Source organism: Oncorhynchus masou, chromosome 33, assembly GCF_036934945.1.
Source record: "Oncorhynchus masou masou isolate Uvic2021 chromosome 33, UVic_Omas_1.1, whole genome shotgun sequence".
NCBI lineage: Eukaryota > Metazoa > Chordata > Actinopteri > Salmoniformes > Salmonidae > Oncorhynchus > Oncorhynchus masou.
In genome coordinates this window covers 18,451,243-18,473,757 of record NC_088244.1, presented here as the reverse complement: position 1 = coordinate 18,473,757, position 22,515 = coordinate 18,451,243, and the positions used below count along the sequence as shown (strand labels likewise).

At 42.5% G+C, this 22,515-nt stretch overlaps 1 protein-coding gene across 1 annotated transcript; it reads right to left on the bottom strand.

Annotated features, from left to right (window-relative positions):
* Nucleotides 1–224: 224 nt before the first annotated feature.
* Nucleotides 225–7,337, bottom strand: wdr46 (WD repeat domain 46). Its single transcript, XM_064956641.1, has 14 exons — nt 7,250–7,337; nt 6,566–6,724; nt 6,386–6,466; nt 6,130–6,242; nt 5,949–6,036; nt 4,874–4,935; nt 4,606–4,710; nt 4,348–4,498; nt 3,883–4,118; nt 3,514–3,667; nt 1,504–1,651; nt 1,179–1,369; nt 941–1,054; nt 225–797 (listed from the first exon to the last, which is right to left on the bottom strand). The coding sequence occupies exons 1-14, from the start codon at nt 7,304–7,306 to the stop codon at nt 678–680; spliced, it is 1,779 nt and encodes a 592-aa protein (XP_064812713.1). The 5' UTR covers nt 7,307–7,337; the 3' UTR covers nt 225–677.
* Nucleotides 7,338–22,515: the final 15,178 nt, after the last annotated feature.

Genomic DNA, 22,515 nt, shown 5'->3' with positions numbered 1-22,515 from the left:
AGTCAAAGTCGTAGTAGTGTTTGTGTAGATAAAACTGATGGTTGGTTTTTGCTTTCCAGCAGACCAAAAGAGAGCAACGGGGATAGACGACATTTCATCCTACCTTTGACTTCCCGGTCTGTAGCATTACATTAAAGTTAACTGAAACATTATAGAGGTAGAATATCGAATCTTTTGCCACTGATGGAAAAGGACTGGTCAATACGCCACACATTGTTTTTGTGAACAATTTTTTTTATTTCACAAATGACATGTTTTTTTTAATATAAAACCAGTATTAAACTGTGCAGAAAACACCCATCATAATTGTCACAATGGAGATGGTGATAATACTTAATGACAGCCTTTCCAACTGGCATAAATACACTGATACACATATTTAGCAGATGTTATGCAGATGCAGTAAAATGCTATGTGACCAGTAAAACTAGATTTTGATATGAAATACACTGACAGTTTATAAATGTCACACAGAATGAGCTCAGGGCACCGATTATGATGCAGTTCCAAGTCATCTTATACAGTTTGGTATGCATGTTCTGTGTGTCTGCAGTGGCTGTTGGAGCCTGCTGGCTGGGCTTCGGAGGAACATGTCCCATACTCAGAATGTGCCCTTCATCTGAAAGGTCAACGCTCATTCCCACAGAGGCGTCTATACACACACAGGTCCCTCGGTCTTACTTCCTGAATCTGTCCAGAGCAGACTTCTGACCAGCTGCTGCCGCCCTTTTCTTCTCTTTCTCCTTCCTCTCTTTATCTATCTTCATCCTGTCTTCTACTGTTTGCCTGATCACATCCTGAGTGGAGGAAAGCCACCAAGAGAAGGTAGGAAGCAGAAAGACCAAGGGAGACGCACATAATTAGTAAAATATCAAAAGATGAAATAATGAAGACATAATTCATATAAATTGCATGGTATTTTTGTAGTAATAGAACTCACCCTCTGGTCCTCATGTGCCACTTGCTTCTTGCGTTTTTCCACTTTTCCACTTGAACTCCGACCTTTGGTCTTCAACCTTGGTGTAAACTTCTCCTTGGCCAGCGGGTCAAAGCCCTGAAATCAAACCACACACAACATCAATGCATGATTTATGAAAAAGTTCAGATTTGTCACCATCTTAATTCTCAATATGCAATATCCCTCTGATAAACTGCTTCCATCCCTTGGTAGTACTGACCAGTACTTGGACCCTGTCCTCATGTCTCTGTTCCCAGGTGGAGTGGTCCACCTGGCTGAGCTGGCTAGGGTCCAGGCCAATCAGTTCTGGCTGGATCTTCTCTAGTAGGGCTTTGACCTCCCACTCCTGCCTCTGCTTGGCACTGCGGTACGGATTGGCATCCAGACCGTCAAAGTTGGGCTCGCCAGCACCTAATGGCAGAGAGAGAGAGCATGGAGTTAGAGACTGTTCACCAGGGTTGGGGTCACTCAGAATTTAGATCAATTGGACACGCCACACAGGAAGGAGAATATGGATTGAATTTGAATCCGAATTTCATTCTGACCTGGTACGACCATGCTAGTGAAGCCCTCTCCATGGCCCACCCCTAGGACGTCCTCAAAGGGGCAGAAGTGCACACCCCACACTGAGCCCTTTGCCCTGTGGGCCATGTAGGGCTTGGTCACTGGAATGCCCCACACATCTCTGTACACCTACACACAGACAAGAAGACAACGTGACCACAGAGATATCAACATGAGCACAGAGGTTCCAACAGAGAAACACACAAGACACAGACATAAAAGGAAAGGTTCACCCATTTTGAATGTTATATTGTTTTTGTGCATCTCTGAGGGATGCTCTATCGATTCTCTGGGTCATTTTCACGTTTTCATGTGTATCTGAGTTATTGGCGTTCAAGCCGGTATGACGTAACACTGTGATAAAGTCGCTCTCACTACACTGGAAGTTAATAGGAATACTACTTTTAGATCACAAAAACATATATCATACATGTCAGTTTTAAACACAGGTCGCTGTCATAACACGGGAGGTTGTCTTCTCTTGAATGTGGCATTGATCGTATTTTTGCGATATTCCTAACTCGAGAAATGTTTTATTTAACGGAGGGTCTACCACATTTTTCCTATTTGTCTGCCTCTAGTCCAGTGTGCATTGCATGGTGCCGTTGCCAGAGATATTATAGAAAGGAGATAGGAATCCAATGAATGAAGGAACGTTTAACACCCCACCCAGCATACTGTCGACCAACCGCGTTCATGTTGTTGTCACGTGGTTGCTAAACTAATCGTCACGCAATCCCTTCTCAAAGTCAGTGTATATGTCGAGAAATGTCCCTATTTTCCTCAAGTATGGAATGCCACGATTCCAAAGCTATACGATACTACAGGTATCAAGTTCATCATCTCAATTCTCAGAAAAGATTTATAATGTTGTACTTAGTGTTGACGAAATTCGTGCTGTTTTTTTTTTGTGCTATCGCCCAATAGACCCCCATTCACTCCTTGATAACAAGCAACGTTACATGCTGATATTGTCTTTGGTATTATTGTGTGTAGCAACGTTTTCTAGCTAGCTAGCTAGGCAGTGTTGTAGAAAATTACATAATTAATCATGCTATCCCGTGTTTTACTGCTTAGTTGCTTGTTATCTGCTAGTGTTTTTTCTAACCTGATACAAACGTGTCTTTGTGTGACTGGGCGTATAGCTACGATCCATTTAGGTGCGACTGCAGTATGCGAGACATCCCATGGGATTACTATCTGCATGAAGTCAGCTGTGTGGAACCTTGCAGGAAGGAGCACATTATAGTGTGAACTGCGACAAACGCAGTTATCTGAACAGACAAACCAATCGCCTTTTACACTATGTTACACCCGTTTCCACACATCTGCTAAACTGCCACGGAGACAAAAGTGGTTGTACTTTTCTATAAAAGTAGAGACCCGATTATGTTTGTTAAGCTTTCAACTCTGTACCATTCTTGGTGATAAAATCTTTGCAGTCTCTCTTCCTATAGAATTTCTCAAGACAGCAGCCCAGAGAGAGCATTGCATTGTGGATTTTGTCTTCGACTTGAGCTGCAGATTTGCCCAATGTTCCATGTTGCTAACAACCTTATTATAAAACCAAAATTAAACATTTGTTCACAAAAATATTCTCCTCACAGTGTTATTTAACACTGTAAATTAAAAGGAAAAAGTGGTTTTGGGTAGATTTTCCTTTAAAGAATACTCAGTGGAAAAAAAAAAAAAACTGGGTCAGGAAAAGTACAGAGAGTTTGGACAGCGTTAGAGCTGGGCACCATGTTGCTGCCTCAGAGCAATCCATTCTCTCCATGAGTAATGAGTATTTGGGCTCTGGTTCCAGTTCTGTCAATTCCATTAGTATGCTTGGTTCAAGATTCAGTGGACAATATTGGTCAATATAGTTCTGAGGCGTTACCATGGCTTGCTGGAATGGAACTATGGAATAGCACTGTCAAGAAGACCACAGCAAAATACAAAAGGCATGGGACAAAAACATAGGCAAAATTATAAGCAGCATGTATGACCTGGACTATGTCTCCTGTGGCGGCGGACAGCAGACCCCTCTGACTCAGAGACAGACAGGAAGCTCCCGCAGGCAGGAAGTAGGATTGCAGGGGCCGGTAGGCTCTGATGTCATACACCTTCAGCTTCTTGTCCATGCCAGAGGTCACCATGTACCTGCACAGACAGAAGAGTGTTACAGGACAGCCCCCTGCTGGACATTATAGGGAAGTACACGAGCAAAGACCAATCACAAAACACTGACCCAAATGTGGATATCATATTGAATACAACAGCTACACTGCACAACATAACCACCTTTTCAATGGCCGAGAGACCAAATCCACTCATAACAAAACCAGAACTATATTATGTCTTTGACTAGCACTCACGTGCCAGTCTTGTCAACGGCGACAGAGCGCACACCCCCCTGGTGGCAGAGCATCTTGACAAGTGGCTCTCTCTGGTTTGGCGTCCAGAGGGTGACAGTGCCGTTGGAGTGGCCCAGGTGGATGATGGCGTTGTGAGGGTTATGGGCCATCACATCCAGCCGGCCAGCCTTGGTACAGATGGCCACCACCTCCTTACCCACTGACACGTCCAAGTATTGCAGGAAGCCTGTCGCACTCTGGAGGAGGAGAGGTAGCAAGACAGGGGGGTAGAGAGAGAGAGGATGAGTTCACGGGTGAGACTCCACTCACCTGTTGTGTCGAGTAACCCGAGACAAGTAACCTGAGACCTGAAGACTTGTGTAACCCCCAGAGCTTAACTACATCTTGATTCACAAATCTCTCATTACACAATTGATTCCACTGACACATACACACATATTGCAACGTTAGTATAAGTTTACACACTGCTGTAGCCAGCAGGAAGTGGTAGGGGAGAAACTGCATGCGGAGAACATCGTTGAACTTGCGGATGCAGTGGAGCTCAATGCCCTTGTTGTCATAGATATACAGCCACTTCTTCTGAGCCACTGCAAACAAAGCCTCACTGTGGAGCCACCTAGTGGACACACAGAAAAGTACAGATTAGGATGAATCAATGGGAGGAGGAAATTCTGCCTAAAACTGAATGTAAATGAGTGTGTGAATGTAAGTGTGTGTACTCACTTTACGTCATTGACTGTCTCCATCACATTCATCTCACACATCAACTGTTTGGACTGCCAGTCCAGGCAGGTCACATGACCTCTCCTGCCACCAAGCAGCAGGTGTCTGGAAGAGGGAACACACACATACAAACATCAGACTTCCCAGGACTAAAACAACTAATCACAATGAATTTACCCAGAAAATCCAGCTCCAACAATAAAAGCACAAACAGAATATCTGGCCTGCTTGCACAGAACACACTCAACAAACAGAACATGAAACTGACCGCCCAGTCTTGCTGTAATCCAGTCGGTAAGGCCCAAACTGAGACAGGGTCAGGCTAAAGTACTGTGGAGGGAGAGAGTGACAGCGTTAGAAAACAATAATACTACTTGATTTATTGGTCCATTTGCATGGATATTCTTTATTTTTTGCCGTCACAGTACCCTACCTGACACACACACACACAGGGAGCAGCACAGGGGTTGTGGCAGAGCAGCTCCTCTGGAGCACTTAGGGGTAAAGTGCCTTGCTCAATGGTGGTAGTATACAGGGATATTGAAGCCAACTGACATTTACTCCTGAGGTGCTGACTTGCTGCACCCTCGACAACTACTGTGATTATTATTATTTGACCATGCTGGTCATCTATGAACATTTGAATATCTCGGCCAGGTTCTCTGTTATAATCTCCTCCCACACAGCCAGAAGAGGACTAGCCACCCCTCATAGCCTGGTTCCTCTCTAGGTTTCTTCCTAGGTTGTGGCCTTTCTAGGGAGTTTTCCACGGTGCTTCTATACCTGTATTGTTTGCTGTTTGGGGGGTTTAGGCTGGGTTTCTGTACAGCACTTTGTGACATCAGCTGATGCACGAAGGGCTTTATGAATAAATTTGATTGATTGTTGATGAGCTCGATGCTCCTTTCCAATAAATATCAAGGGTCTTATTCTGGTGACAGGATGGTCGATGTTTGACTGCCGTTTCACAAATAAGAATATTCTCGCTCTTAAATCAATAATAACCTCATGTAGACTAGCCTTCCCGCACCGTATTTTAAAGCTGTTGGCGAGAGCGTATGTGCCAAGACCAGATAAGCACATTTGCTAATGCACGTTTTTGTTACAAAACTATTAGTAGAGTTGAAAATACAATGGAAACATTGAAATGTAGACTTTTATTCGGTACATGAAAAGCGAAAAAGTAAATTGTGCACGTACAACATCATCACGCACTGATTTTTATCTGCAACAAGTGTTTCCATTTAGTGGAAACACAGCACTGCTGCGAAAATATGCATATTTGCATGAAAATCTGTCGCCAATTGGATGGAAACCTAGCTATTGCCCCTTCAGTGTCTCACCTTTGCCCCTGCGGTAATATCCACAGCATCAACGATGTCATCCTGTGAGATGGTGCATGTGTCCTCATCTTCGTCTCCCTCCAGGAACCTAAGACCAGAGAAAAACAGAAAGTTGCAGAGAATATAGCGGGACAGCCATTTTTGTCTACTAAACTTGGCCCTGCAAATATATTGACATTACCCTGCATCCTCTGGGAGCATAAGGTCATATCGTGCATTCTGCTTCTGGGCCAGGTCTGAGGCAGCCTCTGATCGAATGACCACATCTCGGAGCTTGTACTGTGGCCGAGGGGGCTGGGGAGAGAGGGATGGGGGAAAAACCTTACAACTTACTGAAGTTACAGTACATGTACAAAACAATGGTATATTTTCAAAATTAGTAAGTGACATTATTCTGGCAGAATGTCTTGGTGAAGGTGTATTCAAAAATGCCTCACCAGTTCTCCCTTCACTCCCCTCTTGAATTTTTTCAACTTCTCTTCAGGGACAGGTGCTGAGCCTGGGAATGGATCTGATTTCTGTGGGATTGAATTAAACATTCATGAAAAACACATTCTTAAAGGATAGGGTGAAACATTTCAAGAATCTTCAGTGCTACAGATTGACCTACCACTTACCCCTGATATGACCTTTTTTCCTGCTCCTCCTCGCTTTCCTCCTTTCTTTGTCTTAGTGTTATTTTGTTGAGGAGTCTGTTCATTGTTGTCCCCTTCTTTCTGTTTCTTTCCATCATTCTTCCCATCTTCCTCTGTGCCCTCCCAGTATCTCGTTGGAGGCTGATTGCAGAATATCGATCATTAAGTCAAATAACACATTAATTGAAGCAAGCTGGATTTTTTTACATGCTGTCCATTATACATATTACGAAAAACCTTAAAATCTTACAGATAGGTAACTTTTTCAGATGCCTTTTCACCAGTTTCAGTGGTAGCTAGACAGGCAGTAGCGGCATCGACGCTTACATTACTAACGTTGGCCCTCAAGAAGACAGAGTAGCTAGCTAAAAGTAAAGGGATTTCAGTAGTATACTCTTTATCCCAAACAATGGAAAACGTATCATCAAAATGGCAAGCAAGCAACGAGTTTTGAGAAACTGCTGCAGTCACTAAATCGTTAGCAGTGTAATGTTACTGAAAGCGTTGAAAACATTGGATAGTGGATCAGGGCTACAATCAGTGTGTAGCCTTTAATCAGCATTGCGGGATCAAAAAAGTAGGACCGAGAGTAGAATATAGCTACATTAGCTGATCAGGCGTAAGTAATCTATTTGTAAACGTGGTGTGGTAAATGAAGAACTTTACCTTTCTCTTTTTCCCCACGTGTGGTTTTTTCAACATTGTCTCGCTGGACGCCGCCATCTATGTTGTGTATTTTTTAACTTCCGGTAAGAACTGTTACGTCATACGAACCGGCTGACTTCTTCTTCGATGAGGTTTAAGGGCGGTTGGCATCCAATATGTTGCATTACCTACACCTACTAGACTGGAGTACAACTCCTGTATACTTTGCTTGAAAAAAAATAAACAAATACCCTAGAATCGAACTCACCCAAAAATTACATTTAAAAAATATTTAAATTAAATACCACCCTACATATCAAGGGCTCCCGAGTGGCACAACGGTCTAAGGCACTGCATCTCAGTGCTAGATGCGTCACTATAGACCGTGTTTCAATTTTAGGCTGTATCACAACCAGCCATGATTGGGAGTCCCATAGGGTGGCGCACAATTGGCCCACCATCGCCCGGGTTAGGGTTTAGCTGGGTAGGCCGTCATTGTAAATAAGAATTTGTTCTTAACTGACTGCGTAGTTAAATACAAAACACTCTACTTTTTAAATATATTTAGTCCAACCTCAGGCCAACAACCTGAAAGGATGGGACATCACCACTTAACACACCCTGTAACTCTTCTGATGTCAAGTCTCGCACAACCAAATACCTCTCTGCAGCTGCCACCACAACCTCAATTTTCTGCGACTTACATTCCATCAATGCAGTACAGTTGATAACCATTGCTATAAATGCTAAAAATCCAATCTTACTGAAACATATATCACTAGATGGCCTACCCCTCTGTACTGGTACAGATCTACTACTCACACCACTCCTCTCAGGATCCCTCCCCCTTGACCCATCTTCCTCTACTTTCTTCACTGCCTCAGCATATGACAACTTCTGCACTACTCTAACCCTGGAAACCTCAACCTGCACGGGACATTTCTGATCCCCAGCCCCATGGGCACCCTTACAATAAACACATACCACTACCTTCCCCAATGCTACACATTCCTTTGTCTCATGCCCTTCTGCACACTTCTCACACCTAGGAACCTCCCTCCGACACACTGCTGCCACATTGTCCATAAGCTTGACACTTGTAACAACGTAATGTATTTGGCACCAATGCTCATATAGGATAACTTATATATCCTAATATCACTTTGTCAGGCAAAGACTCAACATCAAAACTCAAAAGAACAGACAATGACTCTTCTGTTTCACCACTCTCGCCACCCTGTCTGCGTAGCACCAAATAACAAGCATCACAAACGACTGACTTCGTCTTCTTCTTCTGTGAGGTTTAACGGCGGTTCGCATCCAATACGTTGCATTAAAAGCACCCAACTGGACTATAGTATAAATCCATTATACTTTCTGAAGCAAAAGGGGAAAGGTAAAGAAAAAAAACACCCTTCCAATGGTTTGAGTGTTGGGCCAGTAACCGAAAAGTTGCTGAATCGAATCCCAGATCTGACAAGGTAAAAATATGTCCTTCTGCCACTGAGCAAGGCAGTTAACCCACTGTTCCCCGGGCACTGAAGATGTGGATGTCAATTAAGGCAGCCCCCCTCACCTCTCTGATACTGAGGGGTTGGGTTAAATGTGGAAGACACATTACATCTGAAGACATTCAGTTGTACAACTGGCTAGGTATCCCCCTTTCCCTTTTAAGCCGATCTGCTCCTGCACAATGCCAACTGCCTGGGAGGATGAGACACCACCACTCAACACATCCTGGAACTCTTCTGAAGTCCAATCTCGTACACCCAAGTACTTCTCTGCAGCTGCCATCACAACATCAATTTTCAATGATTTCCATTCCATTTATGCGGAACAGTTGAGGACCGTTGCTATGAACACTAAGAAGCCAACCTTAATGAAACATATATCACTCGTAGGTATATCCCTCTGTGCTGGTAGAGATCTACTACTAAAAGTGATCCTCTCAGGATCCCTCAACCATTCCCCATGCTCCTCTACTTTCTTCACTGCATCAGCATACAACACTTTCTGCACGACTCTGACTCTGGTCACCTCAAACTGCTTCTCTCGCACCGGAGACTTCAGATCCCCAGCAATATGGGTACCCTTACAGTTGACAAACAGTACTATTTCCACCAAGACTATACAATCCTCTGTACCATGCCCTCCTTGACACTTCCCACATCTTGGAATCTCCCTCCTATACAGTGCATTTGAAAAGTATTCAGATCCCTTGACTTGTTCCACATTTTGTTACATTACAGCCTTATTCTAAAATGTATTAAATATATTTTTTTCCTCATCAATCTACACAATGTACCCCATAATGACAAATAAAAAACAGGTTTTTAGCAATGTTTGCAAATGTATTAAAAATAAAAATATAACATTTACATAAGTATTCAGCCTATCCCCAGTACTTTGTTGAAGCACCTTTGGCAGCAATTACAGCCTCGAGTCTTCTTGGGTATGACGCTACAAGCTTGGCACACCTGTATTTGGTGAGTTTCTCCCATTCTTCTCTGTAGATCCTCTCAAGCTCTGTCAGGTTGGATGGGGAGTGTCGCAGCACAGCTATATTCAGGTCTCTTGAGAGATGTTCGATCGGGTTCAAATCCAGGCTCTGGCTGGGCCACTCAAAGACATCCAGAGACGTGTCCCGAAGCCACTCCTGCATTGCCTTGGCTGTGTGCTTATGGTTGTTGTCCTGTTGGAAGGTGAACCCTCACCCTAGTATGAGGTCCTGAGTGCTCTGGAGCAGGTTTTCATCAGGGATCACCCTGTACTTTGCTCCATTCATCTTTCCCTCGATCCTGACTAGTCTCCCAGTCCCTGCCGCTGAAAACATCCCCACAGCATGAAGCGGCCACCACCATGCTTCACCGTAGGGATGGTGCCAGGTTTCCTTCAGATGTGACACTTGGCATTCAGGCCAAAGAGTTCAAATTTTGTTTCATCAGACCAGATAATCTTATTTCTCCTGGTCTGAGAGTCTTTATGTGCCTTTTGGGAAACTCCAAGTGGGCTGTCATGTGCCTTTTACTGAGGAGTGGCTTCCGTCTGCCATCTCCACAGAGCAACTCTGGAGTTCTGTCCTGAGTGACCATTGGGTTCTTTGTCACCTCCCCGACTAAGGTACTTCTCCCCCGATTGTTCATTTTGGCAGGGTGGCCAGCTCTAAGAAGAGTCTTGGTGATTACAAACTTCTTCCATTTATTAAGAATGATGGAGGCCACTTTGTCCTTGGGGACCTCCAATGCTGCAGAAATAGTTTGGTACCCTTACCCAGATCAGTGCCTCGACACAATCCTGTCTTGGAGCTCTGCGTACAATTCCTTCGACTTCATGGCCTGGTTTTTGAAATGCACTGTCAACTGTGGTGCAACCTAAATGTGTGTTCCAAATCATGTCCAATCAATTGAATTTACCAGTGGTGGACTCCAATCAAGTTGTAGAAACATCTCAGGGATGATCAATGGAGGCAGGATGCACCTGAGCTCAATTTCAAGTCTCATAGCAAAGGGTCTGAATTTTTATGTACATAAGGTATTTCTGTTTCTATTACAGTCGCAAAAACATCTAAAAACATGTTTTTGCTTTGTCATTATAGGGTGTAGTTTGATGAGGAAAAAAATAACTTAATTAGTTTTAGAATAAGGCTGTAACGTAACAAAATGTGGAAAAAGTCACAGGGTCTTGAAAACTTCCCGAATGCACTGCTGCAACATGACCTTAAACGTGGCACCTGAAACACCGCAGCAGATTCGGCACAAAAGCTCTAACAGGATAACTGAAACGTCATAACATGACTTAGTCGAATAAAGACTGATTCAAAACTCAAAAGGACAGACTTTGACACCTCTGTTTATCACCACACTCCCCACCAGGCCCAAATGATGGGTGTCACAAACATCAGGAATCTTCAACTTCAATTGCTCCACCTACCAGCTGACTTCATTAACCCTTTCCCTTAAAAAATATATTTTAATAATTCCTCCTCAGGGAAAGTCTATGCTTATTGACCGTGTACACAGTTTAGCTGATTTCATAGCGGGTGCAGCAAAATGCTTGTGTTACTAGATCCTCACAGTGCAGTAAAATGTCAAACACAAATAATCAAAAATGACAAACAAAAAATCAAGAATGTCAGAACTAATCCAATAACCTAAATAATACTATCAGTAATCCAAATGCAATCTATGTGTATATACCCCCAAAATATATACTAAGAATTACTTGTACAGCAGTAGATATATTACAGTGAGCTATGTCAAGAATCCAGTATATGAATACACAGTGTGAAAAACAGTATAAAAGAAATGGTACGTGTCCTGGGTTTAATGTCTATATACTGTATACATGGGACAGCTGTGTTGACTGTGTGTGTGTGTGAGTATGGATGTGTGTGTGTGTATATGTGACTACAGGAGTCTGCTTGTGTATGAGGTGTGGGTGTATTTTGTATGTGACTATCTTTGTCTCTTACTACGTTTTTGACAATTTCCAATTATTATTACTCAATTCTATAGTTTTGGTAACCCCAGGGATTTAAGTAAGAAGGTAATGTCACATAAAACAATAATCTGGTTTCCATTACGTGGAACTGTAGTACTGAATATTGAGCTGATAAGCCAGCACCAACTTTATGAAGGACCTAGCAGATTTGTTAAACAACAGGTTTCATATTTTGCCTAGTTGATGTTACAGGGACAGTCAGTACAGGACATGTGTAACAGATGTCGTCTGGAGATAGAGAGGAGGACCAAGGTGCAGCGTGGTAAGTGTTCATGTCTTTTTTAATAAACAAACTGAACACTGGAACAAAACAATAAAAGATGCAACCAAAACGAAACAGTACCGTGTGGCCCAAACACTCACACGGAAACAAACACCCACAAACCAAAAGTGAAACCCAGGCTACCTAATTATGATTCTCAATCAGGGACAACAATTGACAGCTGCCTATGATTGAGAACCATACTAGGCCGAACTCAAAAACCAACATAGACTGCCCACCCCAACTCACGCCCTGACCATACTAAAACAAAGACAAAAACAAAGGAACTTAGGGCAGAACGTGACAACATGTGTCAATGCAACAGGTCAAAATGATAAAATTAGAAGAAAGGGGCTTTTGGATTCTTTACTTTAGAAAGTGCCTATTCCGCTTAACGTGACACTGTATCATCTGATGTGTCTGAAGTATGATTCTGTTTTCATCAAGACTTCCTGCCCAAGATGAAGTAAGTAAGATTAAGCTTAAGGAAATCTTAGGACTGAAAGGATGCACCTTAAAGGGCACACAAAGGACATTTTCTGAAGTATCTATTGTCCGGGTTTTGGTTGCACATATGTAAAGTCTCTTGATAAGAAATATATTGGGGGCCTCCTGGGTGGCGCACAATTGGCCAGCGTCATCCAGGTTAGGGTAGGGTTTGGCTGATGGGGGCTTTACTTGGCTCTTTGTACTCTAGCGATTCCTTGTGGTGGGCCGGGCGCCTGCAGGCTGACCTCAGTTGTCAGGTGTACAGTGTTTCCTGCAACACAGTGGTGGCGGGTGTTAAGAAGCGCAGTTTTGCGGGTCATGTTTCGGAGGACACATGACTCGACCATGACTTTGCCTCCTGAGCCAGTTGGGGAGTTGCAGCGATGAGACAAGATCATATTGTGGAGACAAAAGGGGGTAAAATACAAAAAAACACTCTAGGTGTGTCCAAACTTTTGACTGGTACTGTATATATACTGAAAAACCCAATGTAAACCTGGTACAACATTTTTTTGAAATGTTAGAAATGTCTTTAAATAATGAGTCTGAAATACAGGGAAAGAAAAGGGAAAGAAACATTCACTTAATGGGGTTGAATGACCTCTGTCCTCTGTATAAATGTAATATGTACACACTGATAATTCGGAAGAAGTTTATAATTTATCAGTAGTCATATGTGTGATTCGTACCAGGAGAAGGGAAAGAGAGAGAGTGCTGTCCCGGCAGTGTTGTTTTTTATGGGACGCACGATATGAGTCATGTGTCAAAAGGGAAGAAGTGTATGTTAGCCCTTTAACCCCCTGACCCTGTAACTCTGTGGTGAGATCGCAAAGATGATAAGGGAGCATAAGCCAATTTGCAAAAATGGTTTCAACTGTGTGTTGTTATTCTCTTTGACATTTGTGACCCGATTCAGGAAACTAGGCGTATGTCGCAAGTCACGATTTCACAGGAAAGCTGTTTGAACGTAAAATATATTTAGCAAAATGTGTTTTTTGGCACATATGCCTCCTCGAACATGTGAACTTTCATGTGCCTTAATATCAAATGTGTATGCCATCTGTAAATACGATTAAAATGGTTAAATTACGAGCCTAGTTGGTTTAGCCACAGAAAAAGTGAGCAACCTTCCCGCTAGCCATGACTGGCGGAGATAATGAGTGGGCTGGACATGCCGAGAGATGAAAGAGGAGGAAGGGAAGCGCTACTAAGGTACACAATAGTGCATTTTGGTAGATAGAAAGTGCTCTTTGGTAAAATGAGTAAATTGGTCATCAAAAATAAAGGAGGACCAAGGCACTCTTCATATAATTAATTAAAATGCCTTTATTAGTATGGCATGTTCAATAGAAACAAAGTTTTTTGTCGGCTGCATGGCCTTCGTCAGGTAGTACAAAAAAAAGGAATACAATGTCCTCTTTTGAACAGCTTTTCCAATTAGCCCTAATTGGAAGAGGGAGTGGTTACAAAATTGATTGGACACACCTAGTAAGCAATACTATACACATTAAAAGGTGAAATACTGTAGCTATGTTATCATAAAAATACAACTCCAAGCTAGAAGTATCAGAACACCAAAAGGTAGTTCTAACCTTAAATATGACTGGGAGAAGTGTCAAGAATAAGAAAGCAATATATTCCATAGTACACTAGAACACAGAAAAACATGAACAACAACAGTCTAAACATAGCTGAGGGCAATTGAGCAAAATGTCCACTAGATGACAGCAAATAGACACTTCACAACCCTACAGGAAGGGTGAGAAATCCATATCGTCATTTAAACCAGGGTATTTAGTGGCCTGTAGTTTGTAAATTAAAAACTTTCCCTTTGGTTTAACTGTTTAAGACGGTCCCCTTTTCTAATAGAGGCCGGAATTTGATCAATACCCATAGCTTGTATGGAGGCAGGGTTGCCATGGTGTAGGGACTTGTAGTGCCTTGCCATGGGGTAGTCTTCATTGCCGTATGGCGTACTTGTGTTCCGCTAAGCGGTCTTGAAGGCGTCTCTTTGTCCATTCAATGTAGAACACCTTCCACTGTGGGCATTCCAATCTATAGATGAAATGAGTGGTTTTACAGTTAATGAAATGCTTGATGTAATACTCCATCTTGGAAGCTGTGTCAACAAAATACTTCTTCTGTGCAATATTACTGCAATGGTTGCAATGGTTACATTTAAAAGAGCCCTTGGGTTTGTGGTCAAGACAAGTGTTTTGAGAGTCACCTGGAAGATAACTGTGGACTAATTTGTCATTTAGGGTAGGACATCTCTTAAAGCTTATGACTGGTGGCTCAGGAAAGACTTGGCGTAGTAGCGTATCACTTTGGATGATTCCCCAATTAATTTGAATGATTCTATTAATGTTCTCTGCTTCAGTGCTGTATTTTGTAACAAAATACACTCTCTCTGATGTATCACGAGGCACTCCCCTTCACAACAAGTTCTCTCTGTCAAGTAATCCAGCCCTTATACCGGCATCTTTCAGGACCTGAACGCTGTAGCCCCGATTCAAGAAGCGATTCTCCAATTCAGCAGATTTGACACTGTAATCTGTTTCCTGATCACAAATTCTGCGGACTCTTTGGAATTTGCCACATGGAATATGCTCCTTTAGGGGTGAAAGCTGTCTGCCCTCAGAATGGTATTCACATCTGTAGGCTTCCTAAAGATTGATGTGTGCAAACAACCTTTGTCATTTTTACTAATGTCGAGGTCCAAAAAATGAACGTTATCCTTGCTGTACTCCATAGTTAGTTTGATGTTAGGGTTAATACTGTTAAGGTATTGGTGGAAGGAAATAAGTTCATCTTCTAAGCCGGACCAGAACAGGCAAACATCATCAATATTGCATCTCCACCATATAATCCGGTCAAAGAAATGGTTATTAGAAGGATCCAAAATGAAGTCATTTTCCCATATACCCAAGTACAAACCAGCGTAGGAAGGGCTGTAGCTCCCATGGCACACCCTTTGACCTGTTTAAAAATACAGTCCTGAAAGATAAAGATGATATGATTAAGAGTCCATTCAGTCAGTGAGACAATGAATTCTGTAGGAGGCATCTCAGTTTCAGGTCGGGTACTCAAGAAATGGTGCATAGCTGCCAAACCTGGTTCATGCTCAGTGGTGGTATATAGAGACTCCACACCCATGGGGACTGAAAAGGAAGCTGTACCTATATTGTTCAATTCCTTCATTTTGTTCAACACATCTGTGGTATCTTGAAGATGGGCTGGGAGTGACGTCAGAAAAGGCTTAATAAAGTAATCAATGTACTTAGAGATGGGTTCTGTCAGATTTTCATTACCACTAATGACTGGTCTGCCTGGGGGATTTTCAAGATTTTTGTTGACTTTTGGAAGAAGGTAAAAAGAAGCCATTACTGCCATTGAAAATACTTCCGGCGCCGACAGAGATGGCCGCCTCGCTTCGCGTTCCTAGGAAACTATGCAGTTTTTTGTTTTTTACGTGTTATTTCCCCCTAGTACCCCAGGTCATCTTAGGTTTCATTACATACAGTCGAGAAGAACTACTGAATATAAGAGCAGCATCAACTCACCATCAGTACGACCAAGAATACGACTTTCGCGAAGCGGATCCTGTGTTCTGCCTTTCACCCAGGACAACGGAATGGATCCCAGCCGGCAACCCAAAAAAACAACTTCGTAAAAGAGGCAAATGAAGCGGTCTTCTGGTCAGACTCCGGAGACGGGCACATCGTGCACCACTCCCTAGTAAACTTCTCGCCAATGTCCAGTCTCTTGACAACAAGGTTGATGAAATCCGAGCAAGGGTAGCATTCCAGAGGGACATCAGAGACTGTAACGTTCTTTGCTTCACGGAAACATTGCTCACTGGAGAGACGCTATCGGAGTCGGTGCAGCCAGCTGGTTTCTCCACGCTTCACGCCGACAGAAACAAACATCATGTACGTTACGATATGACACGTCAGGATGTAACGGAGGATCAGTTTTTTAAACTTGTCTCCAATACTATAAAGCCATTACCATGTCGATCAACGCTTGTAATGGCTCTATAGTATTGGAGAAAAGTTGAAAAAACTGACCCCTCCAAAGCTGTACGTTACATCGTGACGTGTCATAGCGTAACGTCCAGCACGCATAAAGCAACTATTTCTGTTTCACCGCCCTAAAAACCTGATTCAAATTCGACACAAACCTTCAAATAGGTATGTAATGACACATTATATAAACTCTTTATAGTGTTTTATTTTCATTTTAGAGGTGATAATGTGATAAGTTGGACAGATCGAGTGAAAAAAGCCGTTTCCCCACACAACATCTCTCCTTCTCACAATCACACAATAGGTTTAGCTTTCCCACTCGCCATTTAAACAAAGACCCAATGGAGCTCATTCCCTTCTTGAATCATGCAGAGATGGGCATCATGATGGTCTCGTTATTGATTCTGTTGGAAAGGGGAGAAATTGTGCTTTACAATGGTATTGATATTACAGTTGATCTGGAAGTATTTCGTTTTTTTGGGCACTAAAATAAGGTCAATTGTACGGACCAGCGCGATGTACAAAAGTGAGTTAGTTTACGTTACTTATTGACCAGAACATCCAGTATGCGCTCTGAAAGGGGAATACGAATGGACAATCTGACAGGACAGTTGCAGTCACCAACGCTCTGGATAACATAACAGCCTAACCAGCTCTGCTAGTGCGAGTAATGTTCAGTGAGCTGTTCTTTCTCTCTCTCTTAGATGTCTGGAAGTAGCTGGCAAGTTAGTACAGAATGCACGGACAACCCTTAAAGAGATGGTTGGGGCTAATGCTTAAGAGGGTGTGAACAATGCTGAATGGGTGTAGACAAAGAAGGGCTCTCCATTTGTTGTATCAAAACATTGAAAGACGGTTTAATCAAAAGTGAGTCTGATCATCTTTCAAAGCAAAATTATTTTCCCATTGTTTCCTCAAATGCAATTTATGATATACCATTTTGTAGCTCTGAGTCTCTACTTGTAGCCAATGTAAAAGCAGAAATTCATCAAATGTTGCTACATAAGACCGAATCCAAGTGGTGAGTCACATTTGTCTTAGATATTTGTATTAAGAATATTGCTAGTAGTAATAATTTGTCATACAGTGAATAGTTTTTCTGGATTTCCTGAATCAGAAATGCCCTAAACACACTCTCTCCCTCTCTCCCTCTCTCTCTCCCTCCCTCTCTGTTTATTTGGGGTATCATTAAAAATGCATTGAGATACCGATCTGTCATTAACATGCCACTCGCGTCATAAGCTCCAGCTGAAATGTTATTGCCAGAATCCATAAATGAAATTATGTAATAAAGCATATGTGTAACTGTATGAAGTGAAGGTCTTAAGTTAAAACATTCTACTGCAATGGTTTAATAGGTAAGAGCTATGGAAACAATCTGAGTCTACAGATTCCTTGTGTGTATTTTAGATTGTACAACCTAGAGTGAAAGGTTTGAAAGAATTAAGTGTCTGGTTTTATGTGTTGATTTTGCTTACTTCATAGAATAACCTCCTTTTGATAGAAGCTATAATCTAATGATTACCTGAAAATTGAAAGATAATTATCACAGAGTGATAAGAGGAGGGAATGTGAAGGAACATTATGTGCTTTTCTAATAACCAATTAGACTAGGTTCATGAAAGTGACTGATTGATCATGAGTGGGAGGAATCCTCAGTATTAGTAGAAGCAATTAGGCAGTACACCCAGAACATTGTTTTGAGAATGGAAAGGGATATCTCAGTTTCAAGGTCTCAGCTTGGAGAGAAGAAGCCTAGTGAGCTATTGGTCGGTTACATGCATGAACCAAAAGTTAATGATGAAATAACTATGAATAATGAATAATGTAAATCATGCAACTTGTCTGTCTTTTGAGATAATAATATGACCTGAATTGTTTCAATGTGTACATATTGGATTACATGATGTGGCTTACTTTCTGTGATGCCTTGGATAGAAGAACTGTCTGAGATATACAGTAATAAAACAATAGTAGTCCTAATACTAAATAAATTGTGAGAAATGGCTTGACATCCATTGTGCGGAGGTGGCAGAGATGATGGATTGCTGAAAAAGAATGAGAGAGACATAACATAAAACTTAGATTTCAACTGATGATTTCTGCAGCTATTGAAATAGATATGTAGAAATGGGATTTCACAACAGATTGTATGTGTTATTTACCAAAACAATGTGTTTATGTTTCTCTGTTAATTGTTCTGAATGGCTGTCCCATTTACTTTTTGAATGAGTGTCAGTCAACGCTGACTCAGTGTGTTTGGTGACTGGTGACGCAATGCATTTCCGCGATGTCTCCATACTGCTGTACTCTTTTGTTGCTACTTGCCAGACCATTTCACTTTTAACTCTTTATAACAATTTAATCAGAAGTCAGGGCATTCATACTTCTTACACTTCGCCGTGCAGCACAGTGCTGTTGTGAAGGAGGTTGTCAAGGAAGTATGTTTGTGTTTATATAGGTCCTCCCTCACTCACCTGCAGTCAACCAATCATGTCAATGCGGAGCTATATGTAGCCCTACACACTTTTAAAAAACTTGAGGCACACGGCAATGTGCTACGGAGCTGAAATTGGCTCCAGAGGCTCCGCAATTGCGCCACACTATCCATAAATTGTGTCACACCATCCATACGGCGCCCAATCAGCCTACCTTTCCAACATGATTGAGGAAAATAAAAACAAAACAACATTTATTTTTGATACTGTTGCAAAGCTAACTAAAAATCACATTCTCCAAGTGAGGATGACCTTCACTTCAGCAGTGATCAATCGACGAAACGATCATGGTCATTATAAAAAAAATGACAGACTCCTCTTACAGGAGTTTCTCCAAAACTCAGTTGTCCTGAGTCTGCATAAAACAGCCAGGAACTAGGATCAATGGAGACACTCAAGTTTTTAAAATCCTGTATCTCTCAACACATTCACAAAAATAGTAATGACCTCTAAACCCTCCAGCTGCCTACTGGACCGTAATCCAACGGAACTACTGACAGAGATACTTCTTGTGCTTTGCCCTCCTATGTTGAACATAATAAATGGCTCCCTATTCTCCAGATGTTTACCAAACTCACTTAAAGTGGCAGTAATAAAGCCTCTCCTGAAAAAGCCAAACCTTAACCCGGAAAATTAAAAAACCGATTGTCCTATATTGAATCTCCCATTTCTCTCAAACTTTATAGAAAAAGCTGTTGCGTGACATTTCACTGTCTTCCTGAAGACACATAATGTATACAAAATGCTGCAGTCAGGTTTTAGACCCCATCATAGTACTGAGACTGCACTCGTGAAGGTGGTGAATAATATTTTTATGGTGTCAGACCAAGGTTCTGCATCTGTCCTCGTGCTCCTAGACCTTAGTGACGCTTTTGACACCACCGAACACCACATTCTTTTGGAGAGATTGGAAACTTTAATTGGTCTACACAGACAAGTTCTTGTCTGGTTTCGATCTTATCTGTCAGAAGATATCAGTTTGGCTCTGTGGATGGTTTGTCCTCTGACAAATCAATGATAAGTTTTTGTATTCCTCAAAGTTCTATTTTAGGACCGCTATTGTTTTCACTATATATTCTACCTCTTGGTGATGTCATTCGGAAACACAATGTCAACATTTACTGCTATGCGGATAATTGAGTCTGGCCAAGGGGTGTGAAGGTGAATGGCAAGGCACTGGAGTGATGAACCGCCCTTGCTGTCTCTGCCTGGACTGCTCCCCTTCCTCAACTATGATGGAGTCGCTCACTAGTTCTCTTCAATGCCGTCCTTAGGAGGGGTGTGTCACGTCGTGCCAGGCTTTTTTTGCAATACTCGACTTGAGTGGGTTGAGTCACTGACATGATCTTGCTGTCCGGTTTGAAGCCCCTTCAGACTTGTGCAGTGGAGGAAATCTTCATATACTCAGCCTTGTCTCAGGGTAGTAAGATAGTGGTCTGTTGATATCCCTCTAGTGGTGTGGGGGCCGTGCATTGGCAAAGTGGGTGGGGTTATATCCTGCCTGGTTGGCCCTATCTAGGGGTATTGTCTGACAGGGCCAGAGTGTTAGGGTCAGTCTGTCCTATCTGGTGAAATTCTCCTGTCTTATCTGGTGTCCTGTGTGAACTTAAGTACACTCTCTCACTCTCGGGACCTGAGCCCTAGGACCATGCTGCTGATCCAGTTTCTACTGTTTTTCCTGCGGCTATTGGAGCCCTGACCTGTTCACCAGATGTGCTAACTTGTCGTGCTGCTGCTCCAATTTCAACTGTTCTGCCTGTGGCTATTGAACCCAGACCGGTTCACCGGACGTGCTACCTTGTCCCGGACCTGTTGTTTTCTACCCTATTTTTCTCTCTCCCTCTCCCTCTCCCTATCCCTCTTACCGCACCTGCTGTCTTGACCTCTGAATGCTCGGCTATGAAGAACCAACTGCCATTTACTCTTGAGGTGCTGATCTGTTGCACCCTCTACAACCACTGTGATTATTATTTGACCATGCTGGTCATCTATAAACATTTCAACATCTTGAAGAACAATCTGGCCTTAACGGCCATATACTCTTATAATCTCCACCCGGCACAACCAGAAGAGGGCTGGCCAACTCTCACAGCCTGGTTCCTCTCTAGGTTTCTTCCTAGGTTCCCTCCCTTTTTAGGTAGTTTTTCCTAGCCACAATGCTTCTACATGCACATTGTTTGCTGTTAGGGGTTTTAGGCTTGGTTTCTTTATAAATTAATGTGATTAATTAATTACAGGCACACATTCTCTTTCTCTCTGACATACAAGAGTTCAAACAGTTTATCTTTCTGTTGCATGAGAGCGGTGCAAGAGTGCCTCTCCCTCTCTCACTCTGTTCCACCTTTTACTCGCTGTCATAGTTGTTATGCTGGAAAGTAGATGTTTATTCTTCCCTGTCCTCAGTGTTTTCTCCACTGAACAAAGAGACAGGATGTAGTTTCTACCCAGGTCTAGCCTGTGGTTGACCAATTAGAATTCCTTGCAGTAAAATTGAGGCAGTGGCCAAATACCAAGTATCCCGTTTCAGGCTCAATGTACAGACAATTTGGACCAATGAAAACCTTCCACATGTAGCTATGAGTCCCGGACTGAAATTCCTACACAGATCCTAATCAGATGTTGAACTGAAAAGCGCTAGTTCTATTGCTCTTAAGCCCTCTTGACCTCTAGTCCGCTGCATTGTGTATTTATCTTAGAACATTCTTACACACACATACCTCAGAGAATCATACTCCCACTTTCAGTTTGTGTCACGCACACACACACATGCAATCACCTTAACATATACTGTTGCCTGTAGACAACATATTATGGCAACTGGTTGCACAAATCCCTCCTCCTTCTCTGAATAGACAAATTGTTTGGTCAGAGGGTCGCTTGGTCCAGTGTTCCGGAAAGCAAGTGCTTACTTGAAAAGGGGCCAACAATGTGTCCCAGTGGACTAGAGGCAGAGGGGTACCAGAGAGCCTGGTTCCTCTCTAGGTTTCTTCCTAGGTTCCCGCCTTTCTAGAGAGTTTTTCCTAGCCACTGTGCTTCTACATCCACATTGCTTGTTGTTTGGGGTTATAGGCTGGGTTTCTGTAAAAGCACTTTGTGACATTTTTTTGATGTAAAAAGAGCTTTATAAATAAATGTGATTGATCGATTTCAGGCACACATTCTCTTTCTCTCTGACATGCAAGAGTGAAAATAGTTTATCTTTCTGTTGCATGAGAGTGGTGGAAGAGTGCCCCTCCCTCTCTCACTCTGTTCCACCCTATACTCTCTGTCACGCACATATCTCAGAGAATCATACTCCCACTTTCAGTTTGTGTCACACACACACATGCAATCACCTTAACATATACTGTTGCCTGTAGACAACATATTATGGGACCTGGTTGCACAAATCCCTCCTCCTTCTCTGAGTAGACAAATTGTTTGGTCAGAGGGTCGCTTGGTCCAGTGTTCCGGAAAGCAAGTGCTTACTTGAAAAGGGGCCAACAATGTGTCCCAGTGGACTAGAGGCAG

Bases quoted from the DNA above. Each gene is read 5' to 3' on its own strand.
- wdr46 (XM_064956641.1), bottom strand. From the start codon at position 7,306: ATGGCGGCGTCCAGCGAGACAATGTTGAAAAAACCACACGTGGGGAAA. The intron at 6,243-6,385 runs GTGAGGCATTTT...CTCTCTCCCCAG, and splicing joins GGGGAGTGAAGGGAGAACTG to CCCCCTCGGCCACAGTACAA. The intron at 1,370-1,503 runs GTCAGAATGAAA...CTCTGCCATTAG, and splicing joins CACTAGCATGGTCGTACCAG to GTGCTGGCGAGCCCAACTTT.